Source organism: Dromaius novaehollandiae, chromosome 11 (assembly GCF_036370855.1).
Source record: "Dromaius novaehollandiae isolate bDroNov1 chromosome 11, bDroNov1.hap1, whole genome shotgun sequence".
NCBI classification, from domain to species: domain Eukaryota; kingdom Metazoa; phylum Chordata; class Aves; order Casuariiformes; family Dromaiidae; genus Dromaius; species Dromaius novaehollandiae.
In genome coordinates, this window is record NC_088108.1 from 10,568,970 (window position 1) to 10,594,931 (window position 25,962).

Here is a 25,962-nt window from a genome sequence, read left to right on the forward strand (position 1 = left end):
TAAGTCCAGCTTCTGGCAAAATACACGTAACCTATTGCAGCTCCTCCTGGCTTGCAGCACTGTACAGGATGACTTCAGCAGAAAAATTGAAAGAAGGTCTTGATGACTTTGTATTTTGTCCTTTATTTTCCTTGTTTCCTCTTTGATTGCATAACCGTTCATAAAGAAAGCATTTTCTTTCCTGCAATGGAGCTAGCCCTTTATGGGTGTATTGCAAATGACAGTGCAGTGTGTACATATGTAGCTGCTATTACAAATAATAGTGTTTGCAGGGAATTAACTTTCAATTCTGCTCTCCAGGATGGGTGCAGCATTCCTTCATCATCTCCTTTACAGACTCCAAAGTTGTGAATAGAACAGAAAATTGGAAACATTACTAGTGTGAGAAAATAGGAGTTGATACTAGTCATTGTTTTGGAATACAACTCTGACTTAATTTAGGGGAGGAACCTGGAGAACTTACATCCTGAAATGGAGAGCTGTGTGATAATAACTCAAGCATCTCAATGAGAATTGAAAGGGAACAAGGGTGGGGAAAAAAATGGGCTGAAAGGTCATTTGGCTCTAAGATGAGTTTAAGTGATTTTACGTCTCCTGCATTGGTACAAATCAATGTTAAAATCAGCTCATTATGAACACCAGAACAAGCTGGACCTGACAGAGCAGATGACTGAAAGGACCAGAAAGAAGAAAAGCGGGGGAAAATAAGTACTTGGTTATTTTAGTGTGTAAGATGAGTAAGTTTTCTTTATGATGATTCTCTCTGCTTTTGACATTTTTAAGAAGGTCATTTGCATCCCAGATTGTGCTGTGAAGCGAGAACCCTGAGTTACATCACTGAAGGAAAGATGATCTGGTCCTTTGCAAGTGATACTCAGGTTGAAATAGGAGACTTCCTGGAGCAGCAGCCTTAAAGCAATCTCTTATGAAACACCATCAAGGCTAGAACTTGTACAGAAATGTGAGTGGAGGAGAGAGAGAATGGTGCTTCGTAAAGAGTAGAAGAAACTTAGGGCCAAGGGATACTTAGAGGTTCTTTTAGTCTGCATCCCTGCTTAACAATAAGTAGGTGTGTCGCTTGTTTTCCTTCCCACCCCCCATGCCTCCAGATAAGCTTGCTGACGCATTGAGGACTTACGTGGGTGGTGTCAAGTTCCTGTTGGGAACTGAAATTTCAAGCTAATCAGCAGGCTGAGGGCTAACAATGGCCACCAGCAGCTGAAAATATCTGTAGACATCTAAATTTCGTACTTAAATGAATAAGCAATGAAGCAAGACAGTAAGTCCAGTTCATCCTGCCTCCTGGTGATTATTAGTATTTTATTCAAGGCTACAGAGACACTTCCTGTGAATGCCTTTGTAAGTTTATTCTATTTCAACAGTACTGGTAACAGGTCTGTGTCTGAGCAGTGTGAATGTGGCCTGTATGGATTAAACTCTCCTCTGCTTAGTGCTCAGGGGCTTGTGGGCATTCCTAAATCTGCTAATCTTCAAGCCTGTGACTTGAATACCCAGTTCACTGTCACGGAACCACCATGGATAGCACTGATTGAAAGAGGCAATTGCACTTTTGCGGAAAAAATAAAGCTGGCAGCCAGAAGGGGTGCAACAGCAGCTGTGATCTACAATGCCCCAGACAAAGGCAATTACCCCATTCCGATGTCGCATATTGGTGAGTATTACGGTGTGAAGCTGTAGAACCTGATCATTTCTGTTAAATTTGATCTAGAACAACACAGCTGGGCTATAAGGAAGCATTTGTGTTTGTGGGTGGTTGTTGCTTTGATCAAGATGTTCAACAGAAGAAAATGCATTATGCAGTTCAAGTGTTCAGTGCTTATTAAGAAATACCCTGTTGTTGTGTTCTGAGCTTGGTGCAGTCTAGCCAAACTAGAGAGTTTCTAAAGTTAGTACCATTTGTTACCTTTAGCTTGTAAGTGTCTGTATCATAGATAGGTGCTTTGCAAGTAGCAAGCCAGACCTTGCTGCTTTTCTCAATTGCTTTAATCCTTTCTGAATAGTAGCTAATCCCTGGCTCTTTTGAGATTCCTTAACCAAAGGTTAGACAAGATGATTGTGATGGCTTCTAGCCCTAATAACTATGAATCTATCGTTAGGGAGGAACTATGAAGTCAACTGTGATACTGTATTGTTTGGCTTTCATCTCTTTGTAAATTCATCTGGGTCAACATGCCTAATATGCATTTTAGCATAAATCTTAAGTATATGTAGCTACTTCCTTGAAATACACTGCGTGCTTTGGTGATGCTATGCTAGGAATCCTTGGCCTTAAATCTTACTTGTCTGATTTTGTAAGCGTTCACAAACAGAAATTTTGAAGCCAGAGGCAGGCCAGCATTTTACTGATCAGACCCTCTGTTCTGCTTTGGATTGCCATTTCAGGAAGATTCTAGTTATGAAGTCCATAACTGGACAGTTGGCAAGAGTCTGCCAGCACCAGCTCTTGAGCAGGCTGGTTCATGGTTTCAGTTACACATCTCTCGTACAGCAGGAGCAGCCCGTGCGAGTCTGAGCCCCAGGAACATTCATCCTAGACAAGGTTCTGCACGACACAATAAAAAACTGCTGTATGGCACTGAGAGCACAGTGATTTGTTGTCACATACAACTAACTTTGACTCTTCTAATGTTATGCTAGAGCTAGTGTTTGTGAATAGAATGTGAAATGCATTACTAGAAATATAAGTGTGGCCAATAAACCAAATATTTTTTCTAACACTAAAGAAAGTGATTTAGGCTTAAGTGGCCAGCATATAAAGATGCAAATATAACTTGATATTTTGGGTTGATTTTGGAGCTTGTCAGCTTATACTAAATCTGCATGAATAAAAAGCAGTGTACTGGGTTTATATAGCTGCAAAACCGACATTAGCTGAATTTCTTGTGGAGCGGTGGTGACCCCAGCTGGCCCAAAGCGTTAACGCGGCTGGAGCTGAGCCACCTCCTTCAGCTGCGTCTTCTGGCAGCGCAATTCCCATGGAAGGCCGTGTAGGATGCTGCAGGGAGTAGAGCAGGATCCTTGCTTAGGCACGTTGACAGCATTGTTTAGACAACTGGGATGTCACAAACAGGACATTTGGACCTGACTTCAGAAATGAGAAGTAATTATTTAAGAACTCTGAAACCAGACCTGATTTTTTTCTAAAACTGCAAAGAATTTTAAGATCTTGAAAGCAGCAGATGTACCACCCAAGAGTGTATTTCATGAGACAGTCCCATCTTTCTTAATTTAATTCATTTAGTTTTCTCAAAGGAAGTTGTGATTTTTATAGGATCACTTCTTTTAGATGCAATATAAAGATCTATTTGGTGGCAAAGAAGGCTTATAAATCAGTGCAATGTTCACATGTGTTAGGTACAGTAAGGGTAAAATACTTCAGTGAGATGAGCTCTTGACTTCACCTCAACAGTCCAGAAGAAGAATATTCTCTCTCATATAAATGTCTGTTTCCCTCATTGCTGTGTGTGGACCCATACATTCTTCAGGTAAAATAGAAATGGCAGGGAGAGGGGTAATCTATGTGCTGTATCATAAACGCTTGTGGACTATCCAACAAAAAGTGCTTGCAGCTGCCTTTTTTTATTTACAACTTTTCATAGAGCTGGGAAGGGAAATGTGCTATTGGGATGGAATCTACCAACAGGGGCATCATCCAAAGAGAGGAGTATAGAGACGTGGTGACTAATCCTCCCTATTGTTTGGCTCGGGGACCTTCGGAGATGAGATGTAGTCCTGTTGGCGGGGCAGCGAGAGCAAATCTACTCTGCCGATGCCAGCAATGTACGGGTTCCTGATTAAACAAGGAGCAGCAATCTCTGGGGTTATCAACCGGCTGTCAGCCAGGGCCAGGCTGGCCATCTTCAGTCGTGTGGCTGTATTTGCCTGCTACTGCATGTGGCTGTAGGAATTCAATCAATCACCTCGGTTATTTATTAGGCTTTTGAGCCTCGGCTGCTGTTTCTCTCAGGTCCTTCGTCTTGCTTCCTGGTGCTTTAATGTGAAATCAATAGAGGTTTTTAGCCAACCTTATTTTCTGTTACAACAGCACAATACTATGTGTATATTTCATATAAATAATTTCATAAAACACCTTCTGTGTCTTACAGCAACGAAATGGTTTGTTCTGGGCAAAGTTCAGGTGTCCAGGAAACATGAGAAGTTTAAAGTTGCTGGGGAGGGACAAAGAGAAAAAATTCTCCTCTCAGTAACTCCTTCCTCATGCCCTATGACAGCTCTCTTTTCCTGTTACCAGTTTTACATGTTACTGCCTTTTGGGTTACTGTTACGCACACACACACACCCCTAAGATAAAGCTAATACAGTAATAGCTTTTACTACGGGAAATTTTAGACAGTAAGATGTGAGTAATGTCTTTCCCATTCCCTCTCTGGTTACAAGAATTACCAATGGGAAAATGTTCTGGGTTAGTCTGCAAGATTTGTCTGTAGGTGTTTGTGTCTTATTCATATAAACTTAGATTGATTCAATGATACACAATCTAAGCTTTTGCTAGATGAAAAATATCCCCTTTTAGTAGTTCCAGCACTTACATGATTTTCTCTGGAAAGGAAATGGAATATGCACCTATAACAATATTTCTCCAGCACAACTCCTTGAAATTTAAGTTAAACTGTCCTGATTTTTAGAACCACTGAACTCCTGAGTATACCAATGAAATCGATAGTAGTAGTATGTATTTTCATCTTAATGAGGCCAGATCATTTGTCCTGAGTGGCTGAATATTGATTTAGGAACCAAATTTTAGATACTGTTTGAAAATGTATTCTCCACAGTTGAAAATGCATGGTGACTTTTATTTCAGTTTTCCATAAATGAACACTCTATTTTTTTCAAGGTGACAGCTGTACTCCCAGATGCCAAGAAACATTTTTGTTATAGGTGGGACCTGAGGAGCACATAAATATACAGTTGTAATTCTTGTACAGTTAGTAATAAATGTACAGTTGTAATTTGGGTATCTAGCTTTTCTGGGTTCTCAGGAGACTCCTGAGGTACTTAGTAGTGTTGAAGCACTGACAGAATTTGCAAAAGGGTGGTTGTGTGATCAGGTGATTGAATGTGCTGTGCGATCGAATACCCTGTAAGAATTATCAAACCTAGTTTTTTGAAACATAGCCAGATTTAAGCAAGATATTTTGAAGCTCCTTTTTAAATAACAAGTATCGAGCATGCATTGTAGCAGGATAACTGTGCTCTGCATCTGGCAGAACAGCTGGTTTTGGACAACGCCGTGCAAGCAGTGTTCGTGCAGACCAGTAGAGGGAGGTATGTTCTTGTGACAATTATTTTTTTCCTGTTCATTTACAAAAGGAAATCGGAGACTGGAGTTTGGAGGATGGAAAAAAGGAAGTAAAAACACCCTTATTGCTGATATTTGGATACTATTCCAATATAGCTGCTAAGCGGTAATATCAAGTGAGTTTTGAGCTGTTTTCTCTGTGGGAGATTTACTAAGACTCAGGCAGTGAAAGTGAGGTCAAAGCCTTCAAGACTCATAAAGTATATTACCCTAGCAGAACTGTTGTATAATTGGGTCAAGTAGCTATCTCAGTTTGTCCATACGATACAAATAATTGGCAATCCTGACAGTAATTAAAAAGGACTTATTGTGGATCTGTGTTTCCTTCCAACTTGTTTCCAGGGCATTCTGTAGTCTCAAAGTCTAACTTCTGTTATCTCAGAAGTACTTTCAAGATAGGGTCTTACTAGCTGTAGATGCAATACCTATTCTAAACTTGTGGACTAAATGCTTGAGAATGGGATTTGGTTTTGTCTTCTGTTTTGGAAGCTGGTATAAAATCTTGCTCTGATTCCCCATCATAACTCTCTAAAATATCATTGCTTATCTGATCTTCAGAGTAATTCATATTTTACAGCACATTTTCAATAATCTCCTCTGTTTGCTATAGAAAAAGCCAGACTCTGTCCTAGCTTTGAACAGCCCATGGGACCCACATGTGAAAACAAACGAACTTCCAGGAATGTCCCTGAGAAGCAGATGCCGTGAACTTCCTTTTCCATTAAGTCTTTGTGAACTAACCAGCTCTGCTAACAGCAATCCAAAGGCCTCCATGAAGACAGTGTTGTAATAGCATAGATTAAATTTCTCCACCTACTATCAAGGAAAATTGTCCAAGCAACTCCATGCCTTCTGTGCAGTGAGAGGTGTGGGATGTGGTGAGTGCAGTGTCAGGGAAGTCAAAGCATGTAACCGTTTACTGGTTGGAGCCATCAGCCCGAGCAGAGGCTGTGGGAGCTGGGCTAGCTCAGCCTTGGGAAGAGAAGGCTCCGGGGGCATCCGACCAGTATGTATAAATACCTGATGGGAAGGCGCAAAGAAGATGGAGCCAGACTCTTTCCAGTGGTATCCAGTGACAGGGCAAGAGGCTGTGGGCACAAACTGCAACACAAGAAATTCCATAAACAAAATCTTATTTTTATGGTGAGGGTGTTCAAACACAGGAGCAGGTTGCCCGGAGAGGTTGTGGAGTCTCCGCCCTTGGAGGTATCCAAAATGTGACTGGCCACAGCCCTGAGCAACGTGCTGTAGCTGACCCTGCTTGAGCAGGGCTTGGACTGGACAATGCTCCGAGGTGCTGACCTGAGCCTAAGCTGACCTGAGCTGCCATCCATGCTCCAAGCAACCAGCCTTTTCATTCCAGCTCCCTGCTTATCCACAGGTGGCCAGCGAAATCCCTGAAGGCTCCACAGAGCACAGGCAGCAAGAGAGCTGTATTCAGGTCTGGGATTTTACAGGTGCAGCAGAACATGTAGCCAGCAAATCCCAGGAACTCACTACAATGGTATTTATTACTGCTTCTTTAGTTTTCCAAAATAATCTGTGTGATGAGTGCTGGGTTTATTTCAGGTGCCCACGTGCTGTGATCCACCTGTTCGTTTGTGACCAAGCATATGGACATAGGGAGCCCAAATTCTGCTTCTGTAGGAAACCAGTAGAAGGTCCACCCTGGGACAAGAACATGGCGTTCTCATGAGGTTCCTTAGCTAGACTCCAGGATAAAAGTTGTTCTCTAACTAAATATATGCATGGACAAATGTTTGGACAAATTCATGGATGATTAGTCTAAAAAGAGATACCGAAGGCAACAGGCAGGGCTGTACCCTCTGACTTACCTAATACAACGCTTCTGGATGCAGAGGAAGGTGAAGGGCACTCACACCTTGGGCCCTCATGCAGTGGGCAGCAGACGGTGATGAGGCTCTTCCTGGATGGCATCCGTGCCAGATGCTGTCCAAGACAGGCTACTGCGCTGGATGGGCCATTGGTCTGAGCCAAGAGGGAATTTCTTCTGTTCTTGAATATTGCTGTGCTGGTGAGTCTCAGAACAGCAAATACACCTGTACATTTCATGTATATTGTTGCAAAGGAAATTAGTCCAGACTGGCCCTTTAACACCATTATTTCAATCATTGCTCTTGAGAAGCTGTCTGGAATTTTCACTGTCACAACCAGAAAGAGAAGCCAACCTGGATAACCATTTCCCCCCCAAAAGAGAGCGTTCACAACTTCTGTTTAGTGATGGCCACTAGTCTGATGAAAACAAAGAATAGAAGAAGTATTAACATTGAATCAAGTAATTCAATCTGGCTTCTAATTACAAGCATGTAGTGCATTATAGAGCAGGCACAGCTTTTGTCAGTCACTTATCGGTTTAACCTGTGTTATCAGCCATGTTATTGCACTTGAAGTCGTGCTAGTTGCTACAGCCCAAGGACTGGAGAGAAAAAAATGTAATGGCAGAAGCTTAATAGTCACCTGCAACTATGACTAAAATGAGTCCCTGGAGGCACTGCAGCATTAACTGGTGAAATTCAGCCTCAATGTCTCTTCCTGCTGGAAGTGGAGCTGTAGTGGAAACACCTCGGAAGGGTCAATAAGAGCCAACAAGCCAAACACTGATCTGCCAAAGCACAACCGTTTGAGCAAGGACCTGTGTGTAAACAGCTAAAGGAAAAATGCTCAAGATGGATTTACTTTAAATTCTCGTCTCTGCTGAAGCTGCTGTGGCTTGGAGCCTTGCTCAGGCCCAGGCCGGGATGCACAGCTTGGAGCCGGGTTGGACTGACGCGTGTTGGGACGGTCCTTCCTGCCACAGCACCGAGGGTGCAACCAGGAGCTTTCTTACAGCAGCTCAGGGTGTTCACTCCCTGGGTGAACTGGGTTTGGTTCCCTATATTATCTGAGACGACTCAAGCTCATTTTCTTGCTTCCTTGGAGCTCCTCCAAGCTTCAGGCTGTGCTGATGTGGGGGTGTTTGCACTACCCCCTTTTGAGCTCGTTGCGCTGCAGGAAAGCGGAGGGGATTGCTCTCCCCTACGGGGTGGGTGCATGCGTAGGAGCAGGACTCCTGCAGTAAATAAGTTGTCCTGTGAGCAAAAGAACTAAAAAGGTGTGGTTTCTGCCAAAGCCTGTCCCTATGTCCAGATGGCCCCTGTGACTTTACCTCTTAACCTTTACCTCTTACCTCTTACCCTGACTGTGCCTTTTCCCCCCTCCCCATTCCTGACTTCACCCCTCTTCCCAGTGCAAGCTCATGAGTCCTTTCTGCTTCCTTGTTCCTTGAGGCAGCAAACCCCACTTTCCCACGTGCCGCTCCCTCCCTGGCACGGAGGGAAGCGGAGAAGCGAGCTGGCAGCCAGAGAGCACGTGGTCACCGAGCCTCGTGTCTCACCCTGCCCCAGAGCGCAGAGCACCTCGCCGCGATTTCCAGCTTCCAACCCGCTGCTAATTCGGGCAAACTTGTGGGAAACTTCTCCTTCAGGGCTGCAAGCTCTCAGCTCAGTTTGGCTGAAATTGGGCATTGCTGTAGATAAGCAGGAAAATTTTTAAAGAGGAGGAGATGAGTATGGAGACAGACAGCAAAACTGTATGATTGCATAGCTTATTTCCTTTGTAAACCAAATCAAAAAATGAAGCAGCTTCAGATTTTGGAGCTGATCTAAGCAGCAGCTGATCAGGGGTTTTCAGAATACATTTTCGACCCAAATTTTACAAAGTCTCTTTTGGGACAGGCCATTTGCTGCTTTTAAAATTCCTATTGAAATTTACTGTTATTTACCTAATCATTCATCGGACTTTCTAACCAAGGATTTATACAGGGTCTTTACAGAAAAAAAGATCTCTGCCAAAAAAAAAAAAAATCTTATACCTTATGAAATCGGTGAGAGTTTTTCCATTGATTTCATTAGACTCTAGACTTTGTGCTTTTCACATGGAAATATTGAGTCAGCAAAAGTACAATAGTCTGTGCCCCTTTCTTGCAGATGCATTTGTTGCTATCTTGCTTAGAAATTAATCTTAAATATTATAATATTGATATTTTTAGAAATGGTCTCAGCTTACATACATCAACTTGCTTTTCATTGTCAGTGTTTTTGGTTAAAATCTGCTGCTGCTCTCTATGCACTTTTCCAGCTGGGTTGGTGGAGCATAAAGTGATCGTCACATGTAAGTGCATTACTGTGTGCGTCCCATTGAAGAGTGAAAATGCTAATTAGGAAAGACCTGAAATACAAATCTTATTTGTTTATAACATATGTATAATTGTTTGCATGTTTATAAATATGGTTTGTTTCACGTTAAGAAAATAGTTTACATGTAGCGGGTTGCCTATACTGTGCCACGTCCTCCCAAGCTGTGGCCAGGCTGGCTTAGCTCAGAACTCAGCTGAGCAGCGGTGCAAAAAGGTACAGAGGAAAAAAAAATCTGCAGTTTAAAGTTTCTCCTACCTAAAGGAGAGGGAGATGTGGAAAGCAACATATGCTGGAAAGCAACACTGAGTCTAAGCCAACATGCTAAGGCTCCTTTCTCACAGGCTGGGAGAAACAGTGCCTCTAGCTCCAAACTTTGCAGTTCAGGCCGGTCATGCTTTGAAGTCACATGCCAAAATAAATCTCAGCAAAAAAGTATGTAATAAAACAAATCATTTAGTCTCGAGCTGGTCTTTGATTCAGATGGTTCGACGCCGCTCTCGGGAAGGGAGCGAACGCTGGTCGCTCCTGGCAGCGAGCTGCCCCGGCTGCTCTGGTCCCCGCTGCCGAGCGGCTGGCGTGGGAGCCAGGTGCCCGCGTCGCCCCGAGCCACGCAGCAGCGCCTAAGCACTGAAAATCTAAACCTTGCGCATCTCCCCAGAGATTGCTTTCCCCTTCTTGACTTTTGTATGTGCTCAGGGGCTTGCGTCCTCCCCGCCAGCCTATCAAGGCTACTGGCGAAGTTCCCTGACATTTCTGGGGCCACTGAAGTTTGTCACCACTTACGGCCTACTTATGCTGGCAGCGGAGCTTTTACACTTGTGTGATCTTAAAAGCTCCCATCCAGCGAGTTGCTGCATTCGGCGCTCTGACATGTAAACAAGGATGTCAGGACAGCTGCAGGCACGGCTAAACTTCCCCTGTTGAACTTAGTGAAGGCTTTTTGCAGAAATCTGTGAGTATTTGATGGGAATGACATCAGAAATGAATCTAGCAACGCTTGTACCTTGGATAACAGAAGTCCCTTAGAGGTATGCTACTGATTTTTGTGGTTAGCTGGAAACTGTGGCCCTGTGCAAATCCAAAAAGAGCCAACATTTTGAATTTTACTCACTTTTTCCTCAAAGGACCAAGTGGCAGTATTTTCTGCTCTTGAGGATGTGTTCAGGCTTCCAGTCATCTGACGCTCCTCGTTTGATCAGCTGCATTGCATGGAAAATCTTGGTCCCCAGGCTGGATGGGCAGTTGCCCAACCCACTGCAGAGGGACGGAAACGCTGACTCACAGAAACTCCACTGTCACTGGAGAACCACCACCACGGAATCAACGGGCCCGAGGATCACCTGCCGGCATTCGACCGTGCTCAGCACCACGTGAAGCCAAAACAGATGGAAAGCACGTGCTTTCCTAGAAGCTTTGACCTTTCTTGTATGCTTTGAAAAAATTTCTTCAGAGGAATTCTTGGTGCTTTCCTCGCTAGAGGCTCCTTGCAGTCACCTGTGGGGAATGCCTTTATCTTCACTTTTATTTGCTTGCAGCTTCCAGTTATTGCTTGTCTCTTTTTATCGTCCAACTCCCTTTGAAATGAAAGGCTGAAAATGTAATTTAATGAAATCAGAAGCTTCTTTGATGGAAAGAACTGTGACCTTTGGTCAGTGCGTGAGCATCTGTCCCTGGTGTACCTCCTGCCACAGCTGACAGTGTTTTAACCCTGTTCTCTGGGGTAGGAGAGGGCACATCCAGCGCTGTTGTAACAATTGGTCCCACTGTGCCAGAAATGCTGAAAACAATGTTTGCTTCCCTGGCACCAGGGACTCTTGCGCACGTCTCGCCAGCCGAGTGAAAGCGTTTGGTTCCAGCACACAGGGTGATCTGACGCACTTTTCTTTCCGCTTCCAGTGAGCAGAGAGTTGTACGCTGGAGTTTCCAGGTTGTGTTGGAGCCAAACAAGCTCTCAGATTCATAGCGAAGCTTAGCTGGAATGGGCAACCCTCCGTGGTACCTTGTGCCTGCGGCCACAAGAATCACCACAGATTTTCCTGAAAGCTCCTAAAACCTTCAGGCAAGAAGTGCGGAGGTTTCCAGCCTCTCTGCCTCCTCTGGCCTGGACCTGGCCTCTTCGTAAGGCAGCTAAGGGCCACGAGCACCATTCTCGTATCTCATTTTTTTTCCAGGTGGGTTAAATCTTGGCATGCTTTAACTCACAGAGTTGCCTGCTCTGGAGCAAGTCAGCTGCCCGAGCCCTTTCCATCGTTGGCCAAGGCCGTGAGCCGTTTTTGGATAAGGAGATGCCACGTCTGTTGTCTTTTAACTCATGATTCCGGGTAACATTAGTTCATGAATTTTTGTCCTGTGTCACTCAGTCCTGGTTTCATTTTAGGGCTCTTATTTTGATTGCTTTTTCCATGTTTATAAGTGCTTCTCCTTTCCACCTCATTGTTCAGTGGAGAAGGCCCAGAGATACAACTCAGACCCATACGCAGCTTGTGGAAGCTTCAGTGCCCGGTCTTAAAACACTTTGCCCTAACAGAGGAGATTTTGTGTGTTCTTGTGAGATGTCTTGTGTTCCTGTGAGCTTTCCTCCTAAGAGATAAATCCAGAGCTGAGTGTTTGAATGAGAAACAAACTCGGTTTTAAAGGACACGAACATATATTTGAGCTCATGGCTCTTGCTAGCAGTAAGACTAGGAAGCTAGTGTAAGCTACAGGTCTGTCATCAGCAAGGTGCCCTGAGCGGTCTGGCCTGATATTAAAGGCAATATTTAGCATGCAGATTTTTTTAACCTTGGAAAAAAAGATGCTTAAATATTTGCTTAAGTAAGATAAAGCCCCAGATAGTGATAGGGGCCCTCCCGATAGAAGTCAGTGACAGCATTCCCAGGATTTCACTTTGTTTATCTGAAAGTCACGCCCTGCTTTTGAAATTCCCAGAGCCTCCACAAATAGCCATGGGGGGAAAAAAATGAAAAGGAAAATTATGCAGCCTAATTTTTTTAGTAATTAAAAAATCTTTTAAGGTTAAACAAAATCAGATCTGGGCAAGAAATTCCTGCATGCTGTACTTATTTCAGATTTAATTCTGCTTCTAATTTTGTGGAAGTCTATTAATGCTGTTTATCCTATCATTTTCACATCTGTAGTCATCATGGACTATGGTGTTCTTAATTTCTGAAACCTTTAGAAAGCTCTCTCAAACAAATGTGGCAGCAATATGCTGTGCTACTTACAGGCCCCAAAATGCCTGGCCTATTTCTCCACTGCAAAATGTGCTTTCTCCAAAACAGAAAATGTCTGTGTTTGATGTAAAGGGGGAAAAAAAACTGTCAACCTTTCTCTTGCCTTGTCCTTGCCTGGCTTCCTAGGGGCAGTGACTATTTTTATGTGCTATCCAATGTGCCCCTTTTCTATTGTGAATTACAGGTAACTGAACTGAAAGTCATCAGCCAAATTATATTTTTCTAACATGAGTAAAGGGTACACTTCACTAAGCTGGCAGAGCTGTTTACTAATTATGATTCCGGAAGAAGATTTAATTAATTTTCGAGAGTCCATAAAGTTCTTAATGTTCGATATGTAGCTTAAAATAGGTATAAATTGTGTGCTTTTTTAAAACATACCCATTTTAACTACGGCCAGCATGTGCCTCTGCGCTCTGATACTCTCCCCGTTCAGCCCCTCTCGTGGCGCCGGCGCGGAGCTGCTCGCGCCGGGATGCGCAAGGAGCGCGTGAGCCTGCAGCAAGGTCGCTCCCCTGCCATCCCGAGCAAGATGGGTATCTTCCACGGTTTATGCTGAAGGGCTGGCCGTTATCAGCAGGCATATCTGCTTTTTTCCAATACCAATGCTAGACTTCCTTCGCTTTGCTGACCTGAGGAATTACCCAAACACTGTGAGCGAACTTTCTGTTTGTGCCTGCTGGTTGCTCACTCGGTTCTTTTCCGGGGCATGGAAATACTGCTGGAGCAAGGAGTCAGAAACCTGCTACCGAATTAGTTACATGGCAGCAAAATGTCTGTAATCACATTTAGAGCCTTCGAGCCTTCTTACCACGCTCTGTGCTGCACGGTGAAAAGTTTAGTCTCCGTGTTGGTGAGCTTGCCAAATGTGTTGTGGACATTTTGTCAGCAGGCTCTGGCTGGACACTGTGCACATTTCACAACAGTTGCCAAAAAGCACTGGAGTTATTTATTGCTGCCCAGAGCTAGACTGGAACTGATGGAAAGTTGTGTCCCAACACAGGCCTCTGCGATCCCCTCCGGGTCTGTTCCCTGGCCTCCTGCCTGCTGCAGAAACCCGTTCACACGCAGCAAGGAGCTGCCGCTTTCTCGTCTGCACTGCTGGTGTCACCTCATTACTACCAGGTTATAAACTTGTAATGTGTGTAGGGGTAGGAGGCTGTGGCTAAACCAAATCCCCACATTCAAAATACCCAGAACTATAGAAGGTTTTGCATCCTGATGAGGATGCAGTTTTTGTCTCTATTTTTGTCTCCGGTTCCTCTCTTTGTGAAAATGCCAGCGCTAAACATCCCCAAAGCTCCGCAGGCATTCAGAGCTGCGTGGTTTGGCTCATGTCCATTGTATAAAACTTGATTATATTTTCAGAGCGTTGCTGTTCCCTGCACCTCCATGGAACAGGTTTCAGAATTAAAACATGTCTCTCTTTGATTACTTACAGGTATATTTCTTACTGTATCTAGACATGTTACTGTTGAGTTGTCTGCTTACATATGGCATTAGACCATGAGAAGCTTTAGTTTAGGACAGAAAAGTTTGCTTAGTGAGCTTTGCATATTTAGCAATATTGATCTTTAGCAAATTGCTTCATCTGTTCTTCATTACTTGCTTCGTATTCTGCTATTCAGCAGCAAAAACAAGTTCTGATCTGCCTGAGCTATGAAAACCCCACCAATTTCTGTGCTGGTATCTCTGCAGATTTATCTTGTCAGTATCATACACAGAAATGAGAGTGCTATTTGTCACAAGACTCAGATATTTGGCAGAAGATTGTGTGTCAGCAGAAGTGAAACAAAAGTAAGGATGGATAATTTCTGTATATTGAGTCACATTTTCTGTTCGTTAACTGAAAAAACCCTTCCTCTGTCCCTAGCCTATCCAGTGTCCTCTCGCCAAACTAGCCACATTTTTGCTTAACCATGCCTAACTTTTGAACTACTTGCCCACCTCTTCCAGGCCATCACCATCGTAAGAATCAGGCTATGAGCCTGGAAATCCTTGGGTATGTGCGTGACTGCACGTTGTACATGGGAGTAACGTTATCAAGTGAGGTGAAAGGCAAAGCCGCCATTGCCTTTGGGGTAGTCAGAACTTCACTCCGTGCCGAATTTTGTGCCATAGACAAGCCAATGCTTGCAAGATTGGACCTTGTTCATGTGAGAGTCACACAGGTCTCTCCAGTTAGATACAGTGTCCATCCAGCTGCACAAGGGCAATACAGATTTCTTTAAAAAATAAACTTGCTTTATGGGGAATCTTTGAATATATAACCTTTGAAGTCATGCTCTACTGCAGATTTTGCTACTTCCTATTATTCCAAATAGCACAGTGTGTGTGCTGTGAGCTGCACCAGAGGAAGGCCTTTGTGTAGCAATGTGTTTCTGTGATGCTTGGTAAACTCCACATATCCCTTCTGTATGATCAGAGAATTTCTCCTGCTTTTATGGAGGATCTTCTCCACAGAAGCAGAGCAGAGGAAAAATTTTTAGGAGTGTAGTGGGAGATAACGCAAGCTATCAAGAGTTTTGGACATAATGGAGCACCTCAGACTGTTCCCCCACCCCCTCTCTTTCGCTTGATTTCAGGTTTCCACTATCCCTTTACAAAATTTTCATGAGGGTCAGAAGAACTGCTGTGTCTTGCTACTTCCAAAGACCATCTTTGTCCTGAAGCAATGTATTTAGTGGGATTAGAGCTCTGTAGAGTTTCTGCAGCAGTTTTGCTGCTCTGGAGTTGTTCGTGGCTCTCAGGCCCTGGCGGGGCTGTGCCCGGGGAGGACGGTTTGATCAGTCTGTCTCCAAGGGGCTGTGTGTCTGTGTTGGGAGTTTTAGGTTAATTTGGAGGAAGTGTGAAAGTTTTCAAGTTGCGACTATGCTGCAGCTTTTCTCTAGCAGCAAACTATCTTTGTAACCAAAAATTGCAATTCTCAGACATTAACTAGGGTGCACACTGGGTCTGCTTCAAATCTTTCTTGGGGCTTTCCTCCGCATGTGTCCCTCCATCCTCAGTTGATGAATTTCTGATTCGGCCTCTTGGGCAGAGGTCCTGAGCCCGTCCTGCCAGGCAGCGTGCCCGGCGGGGCCGGCGCCGGCGCAGGGGGCTGTGTTTGCATCCCTTGCTCCCAGGCAGTCATTCACACCTGGGCCAACTCCCATCATGTCCCCGCGAATCGGGTTGGATTGCATAACATTCGGTGTCCTGCATTGTGCACAGGTGTAAATGAAGGAACATGTGTGCCATAGAAAACAACCTCTTTTAGATCTATGCCGAGTTATCAGTTATCAGCTGCACAGGTAAAGACTCAGCCAGAAGCCTGCATTAAAAACCAAGCGGTGCTAACTCATATCAGAAAGGGTTTGACACAGCGTACACACCAATTTTGTTCATGAATGCATAGGCAGCGTGTAATCACTGCACAGGAATAATCCTATCTAAATTATGGCTCCTGTCCAGAGACCCAACTTGCAGGTGGTGAAGCATGGCAATTTGGAGATGTATTTCAGTGACTCCTGATGTTGGGGGCAATTCCCGTGGAGCAGCTGGCAGCAGCAGGACCTCTCAATCAGGAAAGTGGTTTTATGCAGAAGAAGAGCTTGAGATGTCCTTGCTTCTCCTGTTATCATCTTTTCTTGCCTCAAATACCCTGATGGGGATCTGCAGCACGTCATGTTCGTACATGCACTGATCCTGCAAGCACTCAAAACTGTGCTGCAGGACCACATGGCAAAAATGTGTGCAAGCGAGAAAAAAGGACCTCTGAATGCAAAGTGGCTGTCCAAATAGTAACTGCGGAGCCCCGAAGAAATGTGAATTTGCTTTGCAAATTGCAAAGCTCAAATAATAATTAATTATGCAAACACAACTAATATATAAATAGAAAAAAGGAGTATTTGGTTGAAGTGGCAATTTTACAATGCATGTTCAATAACACCGAGAACAACGGCCGATGAATTAGCACAGCTAACCTGGTACTCCATAAACTAATTGCAGGCAGGACTGATACCACACGTCGCTGAGTGCTCAGCAAATATTAACTCAAGGGTGCAAAGCGGGCTGGGTTACGGCTGGGCCCTGGGTGCTGGTGTTGGTGGTGCTGTGCCGTGCGGCTGCTGCGGGGCTGGCCCCACATCCGTCCGGGGGTCCCTGCAGGCCTGCTGGGAGCCCCGCTGCTCGGTTCCCGTGGGGAGCACCGGGACAAACGACGGGAGGGGATCTGGGGGGTAACCCACCCCGGCAGGAGGCGACGCAAGGGGGGCGATCCGTTGTCCCTGGGAGTCGCGATGGGGGGTGATCCAGCACCCTCGCGAGTGGACTGAGAAGTGATCCGGGGGCGACCCACTGCCCCGGGAGGCGATCCGGTGGCGGGATCCATTGCCCTGGACAATCTGGGGGACCATCCACCGCCCCTGGGAGGTGATCTGGAGGGGCCACCCATGGCCTCTGGGAGGTGATCGGGGGATGAGCCACTGCCCGGGAGACGATCCGAGAGGCGGCCCGTCACGCCCAGGAGGCAGTCCGGGCAGGGGGTAGACCTGCTGCCCGCGGGAGGCGCCCCGGCGGCGGCGGCGGCGGCGGCGGCGGCGGCGGCGGCGGCCCGTCCTCCCGGGAGGCGGCGCGGGCGGGGACCCGCCGCCGGGGGGAACCGGCCTCCCCGCGCCGCAGCCGGGCCGGCGGGGGGGGGGGGGCGGCCGCGCTCCTCCCCGTGGGCGGCGGCGGCGGGGCCGCGGCGATTTAGGCGGCGGCGGCGGCGCGGCGCGGCGCCGGGCGCGGGATGGCGGCGCGGCTGGTGCTGGGCGCGCTGCTGTGCGCGGCGGCGGCGCCACCGGGCCCCCGCGGGGCGGCCGCGGCGGTGTGGACGGCCTGGGTGAACGTGTCGTGGGAGGGCGGCGCGGGCGGCAACCGGAGCGGCTGGGAGGCGAGCGAGAGCGGCCTGTACGGGCAGGACTCGCCGCTGCAGGGGGTCGAGGGGGTGCTGGTGCTGCCCGACGGCCGCGACGCCTTCAACGCCTGCAGCGCCCTCACCAACTTCAGCGGGGCCCCCCCCGGCGGCGGCGGGACGGACTGGCTCGCCCTCATCCAGCGCGGCGGCGGCTGCACCTTCGCCGAGAAGATCCGGCTGGCAGCGGCGCGCGGCGCCGCCGCCGCCGTCATCTACAACTACCGCGGCACCGGCAACGACGTGCTGCCCATGTCCCACGCCGGTGAGCCGCGCGGCGGGCGGGCGGGCCGCGGTCTCCGTCCCCGCGGCCCAGCGCCTTCGGGGCCGCTCGGCGCGCAGGCTGCCGCCGGGAGCCCCGCGGGCAGCCCGGGCCGCGCCGCCGCGGCAGCCCCTGCCCCTCCCGGAGGCAGCGAGCGGCAGCATCGGCGGGGCTGGGGCTGGGGCTGGGGCTGGGGTGGGAGCGGGGCGTGGGGACGGGCCCCGCTTTGCCTTCCGCCCGGGAGGAGGGGAGACCCGCCGAGGAGCTCCCAGACTTCTGCCGTGAGCGGGCTTTGGACGGGGGGAGTCCCAAAGACCGGCAGCACAGCCTTCCCTTTTGTCTGACTGGTGCCAGCTGTGAGAAGCGGGCATGCCTGGGATTCGCCTCTAGCTAGTGTAGTGCGTGTTAAATACAGTCAGCTTTGATGCTGAACAAGAGGCTGGAGTTGCTTTGACTTGCCTGCTGTGCCAGTATTAGCACAAGAAAGAGCTTCTGCTTCAGCTAGTCAGCCTTGCACGTTCAAGGTGCTGCTGTTGTTGAATTTTCTTTGATTAATGGGTAACAAAGTTCGATAGCTGAGAAAGCTATTATGGGCTGAAATAGGGCAGGAGCTGCCTGAGTTTTTGGGCCTGGGTGGTCTGGGCGCTGGCTGCGGGTGTGTGGGGGTGAAGGCTGAACTGGTGGCTCTGGCCACAGCTTGTTTGGGTTTCCAGCACATCTATCTACCTTTGCCTGCTGGTTTATGCTGGGCTTTTTTTCTTTTTTTTAAAGCCAATAAAGATTGTATGTTAGATAGTGGCTCTGAAATAGGCTGTTTTCCCCACACTTGGACACAGGCCTTTTTCCCAGGTCCCACACACTAACCAACTCCGAAATAGGCAGAGTAGGGGACTGATTTGCTCTTCCAAAGGTCATTTTGGCCAGGCAAAGTGCTGTTTCCAGTGTGAGTGGCTAAAGCCCCTTTAAAGGGTATTTCTATTTTGCAGTGCCTGACGGAGTTTCTAGTCTCTTGCTGTAAAAAGCTTCCTACTTGCCAGCAGTGGTTTTTTTCCCAAACTGTCCATCTGTCAAATGAAGAATGAGGTTTGGCTGTGTTTCAAGCTAATGCTTCCTGAGAAATAGTCCACAGCTGAGAGGTGTATGGCTGACTTTTAATATAAAGAATAGGGCCCCTGTTTGTGATGGGGCAAAATGAACTTTTTTGATAGCCCTGTCCAGTCCTTGGCTGTTGGATTGATGTGCGCACACCTAGTGTATCTGTGTTTTGCTAAGCGGCAATGCTTTGGGAAGCCAGGTCTTGACAGAAGTAGGACAGTGAGAATGAATAGTGAGTCATTGTAAACCTTGGACTGATTTGAAAAATAATTATATGCTTACAGCCATACATCCTACACCGGGTGAGAAGGACTTCTGTCTGTTAGAAGCAGAGATAAGTGAGACAAAGGAAACAGTAGATGGCTCTTGAGGTTCGTTGCATGTGATCTTAATGAGCAGTTTGACTCTGTGCTCAGCTTTAAGAATTTAAAACATACAATCTGGATAGGCTCTGACCCATGAGGTAGAGCTTTCTTATGTAATAAAATGCTGTTGCGACCTGGCTATTGCTGGTCAAGTCCCTCCTGCTGAACTGACAGTGGCGTCTCTGCCTGAGCCCTGTTCATTGTATGACTCTGTAATCCAGCAGCTCTGGGAGAGGAGCTCTCTGCACGCTGCTGAACCCCTTCTGGAAGAGTAGGTTTATGTACCCCCGGCTGCTTAGCCAGCTGGGCCAGGGGGAGACTTACAGCGTCTTTCTTAAGCTTCCTAGAAGCCTCCCCTTGTTGAAGGGAGCCATCTGTTCTCTGCAGGGTCTGTTCAGAGCTGCCTGCCTTCCCATGCTGTCCTTAAGCTTTATGCTAGGGGACTGATGTTCTGATGGCTCTAGCTGTCCTCATCATCCTACTTGTTTGGCTGCAGCCCCAAGGACATGTTGAAACTTCCCAGCCAAAGCATTAATAAAAAGGAGAGGGACTTCTGGAAGACGATGGAATGAGCAGTTTGACAGAAATCATCTGCATGACTCCTTACCATGTCCTAGCACAACTATGGGGCTAAACTTGTTGCTGCTGTTCCCATTCCTTGTCCTTTGTTTTTGTCCATTATTGTCTCTCCTGTTACACCCTTGCTTTTCTCTCTTTCCTTGGACTTGTATCTCTCCCTGTTCTGTAGTGGACTTTTATGCCCCCTTCTCACTTCCTCCAACAGCAGTGCTCTTCCTCCTGCTTATGGTGCTTTACCTGAATGCTCTGCTCCGTTCCTTGCAGGAATGCAGAGCCTCTGTGGCCTGCAGTTCTCCAGTGAGACTTGACAGTTAAGGGCGTTCAACACACAGCGTGGCCAAGAGGAAGCAGGCTACGAGTAATCAGTCTTGCAAAGTGCAGGATTTTCCTTGTATAATGCTGACAAGGGGCACTGCCATAGTCTGAGCTCAAATGTAGGAGACAAGAGCAGGTCAGATCACCCTTCTCCGTACTGCGCTGTCTCGGATACATCTCCCCTTCTGGCCTCTGATGGTGGCGCTGGATTCTCCAGCTTTTTCAGAGGCCGTGGGGAAGATGGCCCTTCTAAGGAAAGAACAGCTTTTGTGCAACTACAACTCCTGCTGTTTCTGTAATCTGCTAACAGTGAACTTGGTCTGTGTTTCCTAACCAGCTTCATTTCTCCTTCAATTGGGTCATCATATGCTGTGGAGTGAAACCGAACAAGCGCAAGCACTTCCTCTTAGCAGAGGCAGTGGGAAGTAGTGCGAGGCAGTGGTGCGGCTTTGCTGGGGTCAGGGGGAGCTGAGCCTCAGGGCTTGCCCTGCCTCCAGCTGTGCCGGGGTAATCCCCCTTCCAGCCTGTGCTCTGGCAGCCGGCATGTTCCTCCTCTCTGCAGCACGGAGTCGGAGCTCTCATCTGCCTAACAGAAAAGGAAAATCCGCGTTGGTGGGCTTTGGATGTATAGCACAATACGCTTGACTTTCTTTTCTTTGTGGAATTTCTGTAGCAACAGAACACCTAGGTTATTAGCAGAAGCTTATCTAGAAGTGTAGTGTGTGCTTTTCCATGGGTGTCAAGCTTAGCTTTTGAAGCAACTTTTTATTTAGAGACTCATGTGTCTGCACTTTGAAGTAGTGTTTGTCCTAGTCATCCTGCTTGAGACCTTTCTGCTGTTAAAGTTAGGATGTGTTCAGTCTGATCAATTCTCTATTGCTTATATCTGTCCTATGTGTGGAAACTTTTTGGTATGCCAACTTACTAAAAAAAGGTGTCAAAACAGCAGAATACAATAAATAGCCAAATCAGATATGATCAAATCCTGCTTAATCCCCTCTAACATGTAGAATGTCAAGCATCTAACAGAGTCCAAAGTAATATTTGCTTAGTAATTTTATAAGCACAAAACCTTATCAATTAGCAAACTTTAGTTTTAATTGTGCTCATTTTAAGAAGATGGTACCTCTCTGTGGCAGGCTGAACAGAGTTTCAAAGTACAGTTCTGTGTGCATATAATTGTACCTCTCTAATCTATATTGACCTTCTGAAAAAGGCATTTGATTGGAGAAAAAAAGTGTGTGTGTGTTGGGGGGAGGAAAAAGTGCACAGCAAGAGTTGGTTTGTTTTAAAGGTGGACCTTGACTTAATGCTGTTGGGCGGTTTTGGTGTCAGGGTACACGAATAGCTATGGAAGGTTCTTCAGTGTTACGTGTATCTCTAAAGGTGGCAAAGAAGGATTCCTTGCAGGTCGGCAAGTGGCTGGGATAATTTCTTTTGTTGCCCTCCTCTGGTGCCTTGAGCGAGCCAGCACCTCGTCCGCGGGGGCTGTGCCCTGGGGGAACGCAGCGGGATAATTCTGACTAGAAAGCAACAGTAGCAGTGTCCCAGGCTGACAAGATTAAGAAATGAGGACCTGATTCCAGTCTAAACTTGCATCAATGCGTGAAAGGGTTACGCAAAGGTTAAATATGCAGCACTGCCACTTAAAACTTGTTCTGCAGGAATTCCAGAAAGGTGAAGACTAATAAGCATATGCCTAGAGGAAACAGCATATGGCAAGAAGTGTAATTGTGCTCCACTCAAACTTTGTATGAAGCGTGATCCTTAGAAACAAGATAAAACTGTCATGATATTAAAAGGCTGATGTGACCTGTAAAACTGGTCCTGTGAAAGCAAAGCATTGAGACAAAGTGGTAATCCCAAGGCAGGCTGTGCTTTGTAAATGTTGTATAAACAAATGTCCGCCTCTCCTTCACAGTGAGTGAAGGCTTGCGCTGAGTACATCCAGGGTGAGGAATGAAGATGCATTTTCTAAAACTGTTGCTCTCATGTCCCCTGACCATGGCTGGATGCATTTCTGAAGATTACTTAGCCCTTCCTACCAGCAGGACCTTATTCAGAAAGAACTTGAATGGATCCATTGTGCCTGGATTGAATTTCTGTGGTACCTTGAGTTTGCATCACTCTGTAGCTAAGAATAGCTATCTGACATGTATTTATTGTAACTTTGCCTTTGCTGTGTGCTCCATTTGGTTCTCCTGGCTCCCTGGTATAACTACTTAGAGTAAACTAATGTCACAGCTACACTGGCATTCAGGTAACTGAACATGGTACACTGATGTGTCTGGCTGATGGTCCTAATCTCACAGCAAGGGGCATGGTGGGGGTATGGTGGCCAGTTAGGGCTGCCCTCAGAATAGACCAGTCCATGCTGCTGGACAGCTGCTGATCCCTGACCTTGCTTGTTTAGGTCTAGCTTAGGTACCTCTGCCATGGAAGACTGCAGGTTAGGTACCAGCCCTGAAGCAGACTGGAACAAGTGCCCTTGTTCTTTGGGTTTGTTGAGCTGCTGAAACATGAAAGGATGAATTAAAATCTAAGTGGCAGCTGTGGTAGCAGAGGCTTCATTGTGGGGCACGCGCAACCCTACAGCAGTGATGGTGTGTGTTTGCCTCCGGGCTTGAATGTGCCAAAGAGCAAACAGTGGTGAACCTGTAGTTGGGCTCAGCGCCGTCCGAGTGTATCAATGTGACCTGTCTCTTTGCAGACTGTTGCCTTGTGCTTTACACTGTGCTGACTTGCGTTATTTTACCATTAGCTTTCTCAAACTTGTTTCCAGTGAGTGCTTGGCTGCTGCCAGTGTGTTGAAAGAGAGGAGTGTTAACTGTGGACTCAATCTCATTTGCTAGAAGGAAAGATGAAACTTTAATCATGCAAGTGCCACTGATGAAAAAGCATGAATAAGATCTATAGGACAGCTCTCTTCACATCTCAGTGCCCTTAAGAGTACTGTCTTGGCTGATATGTTTCATGTTTTCTCTGATTTCATGTTTTAAATGCTCTAAGAAATGGGACCTGGTAGCATTTATGTAAATGTCTTGAAAAGGCTCAGAAGGAAAAGGGCTGGCAATTGTTGGATTCATCTGGCAGATGATCACTTTTAACACTACTTAAACCAAAGAGAATGCAGGTGGATTTCCAGCTCCAGAATACACTTGGAACCCATGGAAACTCATGTCATGTAAAACCACATTTGGTCTTGACATGCTCCTATTAAACACCCAAACTGTTTGGTAAAAGTTTTCCATGCTTACTAGTGTGTTACTTGCTAATAACTGCTGTGTGTCTGCTCTGAAGGCCAACCTGCAAAACAGTCTCCCTAAACAAACAAGGGTAGCAGTATATGTACTTATTGCTGCCATGCTGGACCAAGCTTCCAGCTCCTAATGATTAAGACAAGTCTTTTATCTTCACAACTTGAGGTGTAACTCTGCAGATAATATAGCAAGTATTGTTCAGACAGAATTTCTTACTTGGTAGAGTAGAAATGTGAAGGCTTCATGTCTGAGCATTGGACTGAGGAAAAGATGAGTCACTAGCTACAGTTGGGGTGGGATCCTGTTAACCAGAGATTAGCGTTCCCTCTTGCAGTCCTGTTAATAAATGGTACACTATTGTACACTATGGTGTACATAGTGGTGTAAATGGTACACTAAATGGCAGGCAAAGGCAGGTATGTGCTTCCAGGCAAAGACTGTGCTGTGGAGGTAAACTCTCCAAGACAGTTTCTTCTTTGGCCCAATGTCATTACCTGTCAGGAAGTTTCTGCTCTTCCCTCTCTTCTGTCCCCACCATCTTAGGATCTTCTAAGGCTTTCTCTCATCTTTAAAGGGAAGGGGTATTACAGAAAAAATGTACTTATTTTTCTTTTAGAAGCTCTTGCTATTGCTGCCCACTCATGAGTACTCCTGCCAATTTCTGCCACATTTTTCCAGTGTCTTGCTCTGCATGTTTAACTGTGAAGTTTGAAAGAGTTGTATGATGAGGAGGAGGAGATCAAGCATAGTGTCAACTGCCATGTAAAGCAAGCTGAAAATGGATTTCATTAAATGTAGATCATAGTGCGAGCAAGAAAATATTTTAATCAAAAAGCTGGGGTGGAGAGGGTGTGTTGCTTTAAATACTGGATAGTAGCCTGGAAGTCAGTAATTCTTTTATCTTTGCTCCAGGTAATATTTGAGGTGGGGAAGAGAGGAGTACAAAGCAGGAGTAGGAGAGGGAAGGGAGAGGACTACCTACATATCAGCTTATCCAGGCTGAAACTGCTCCTGGAACTATGCCTTCAGTTGCCCTTCCCTCTTGCAAAGGGAAGAGCTTGTCACATGGTGGGTAGGGCATGAGGATGAAACTTCCTCTAACGGTGCCTACGGTTGAGGGTGAGTGCTGGGATAGTGCTCTTCAATCAGATCTGCACCTGCAGAGCCTTGCCCTTGTGCGTGTGGATGAGAGCTGCCATAATTTTTTTGTAAACTTTGCACTGTTTAGTAGAGCAGAGCTAGAATGCAGGCTTCGTGGTTTCACAGCACTTCTCTGAAGCCAGGTGAAAACCTTTTGTCTGTAGCATAATGGCACGATGCTGCGACAGTGGATTTTGTGTACTGTACAGTGCCAGCCTCTCCTTCAGAGGAATTGCATCGGGTCCATAATACAGGCTCAGTGTGTGTACACCGTTAGTTTATTTTCTTTTCTGCTGTAACAGACACCAAACAAACTGGCACAATTGTTAAGTACCAGAAATCCCATACCTGTTACTATTTCAGTACAGTGATATAAGCAGTATTCAAGATATTTCAGGTCTAAAAAAAAAAGTAAGAAATAAGACAGTATAACAAACATGCTGCTTGTAGTATTAGCACATCTGGCTGTTTTGACATGCAAGGAATTGTTTGGAGAGTCAACTGACAATGGCGTCCAATATGATCTTTCTTTTTAAAATACAGGACATGCTGGATTGATCTCTTAGTAGCTTTTTGTTAATGTTCTGGGTTGGAGAGGTGTCTAGATGACTAATGAAAGCTGGGGAAATACTAGCCCCTTCTGACTAAGATTGAAGGCACAGCTATTTCTGTGTTGCAAACACTGTATCATGTAGATAAAGACAAAGATCCAGCCACTGTCTTGACCCACTGCAGGATTTCTGTAAGTATTTCATCTCCCCAGAGTCTTCAGATAGTGATTTTGCTGGTGATAAGGAGAGCTTTTCTTTGGGAATTTACACTCAATTCAAAGTCAGCTTTTTGCTTTTCTGTTTATATGTGAAACAACTGAAATCAAAAGTTTTTTTTCCCCTCCCCCTTCCCACGAGCACAGGGCTTACATGGTGGTCAGCTAGGGTTTTAAAGTGCTGGAAAAAAGAGTGGTGATGGGTTATTGCCATGGCACTTTGAACAGTTCTTGTGCGACTGCATTCTCTAAAGATTTCTCTGCAAGATAATGCAAGCTCTTTAAAAGAAAAATCCTTCTTCCTGTAGTATTCTGACAGGTTGTAGTCTGCTGTAGCAGCATGCCTGTGGCCTTTACTCGTTTAATAATTGTGTCCTTCATTTCTCTGTCCTCTTAAAACAATGATAGAAAACAGTTAATTGGTCCTCTTCTGAATTGCTTTTTAACTTCTTTGTTAAAAAAAAAAAAAAAGCG

The 25,962-nt window shown here is 46.2% G+C and overlaps 1 protein-coding gene across 2 annotated transcripts in view; it reads left to right on the top strand.

Moving 5' to 3' along the window:
- The first annotated feature begins 1,251 nt into the window (after nucleotides 1–1,251).
- RNF128 (ring finger protein 128) overlaps nucleotides 1,252–25,962 on the top strand; it is a 45,441-nt gene continuing 20,730 nt past the window's right edge. Inside the window, exon 1 of one of the 2 annotated variants that reach the window (XM_026123119.2) lies at nucleotides 1,252–1,672. In XM_026123119.2, coding sequence (XP_025978904.1) covers nucleotides 1,267–1,672 — 406 coding nt within the window. In that variant the 5' untranslated portion in view covers nucleotides 1,252–1,266. Of the gene's footprint in view, nucleotides 1,673–17,502; nucleotides 17,972–25,962 lie in introns of those variants that run through there. The other variant, XM_064518229.1, reaches the window with a different exon arrangement.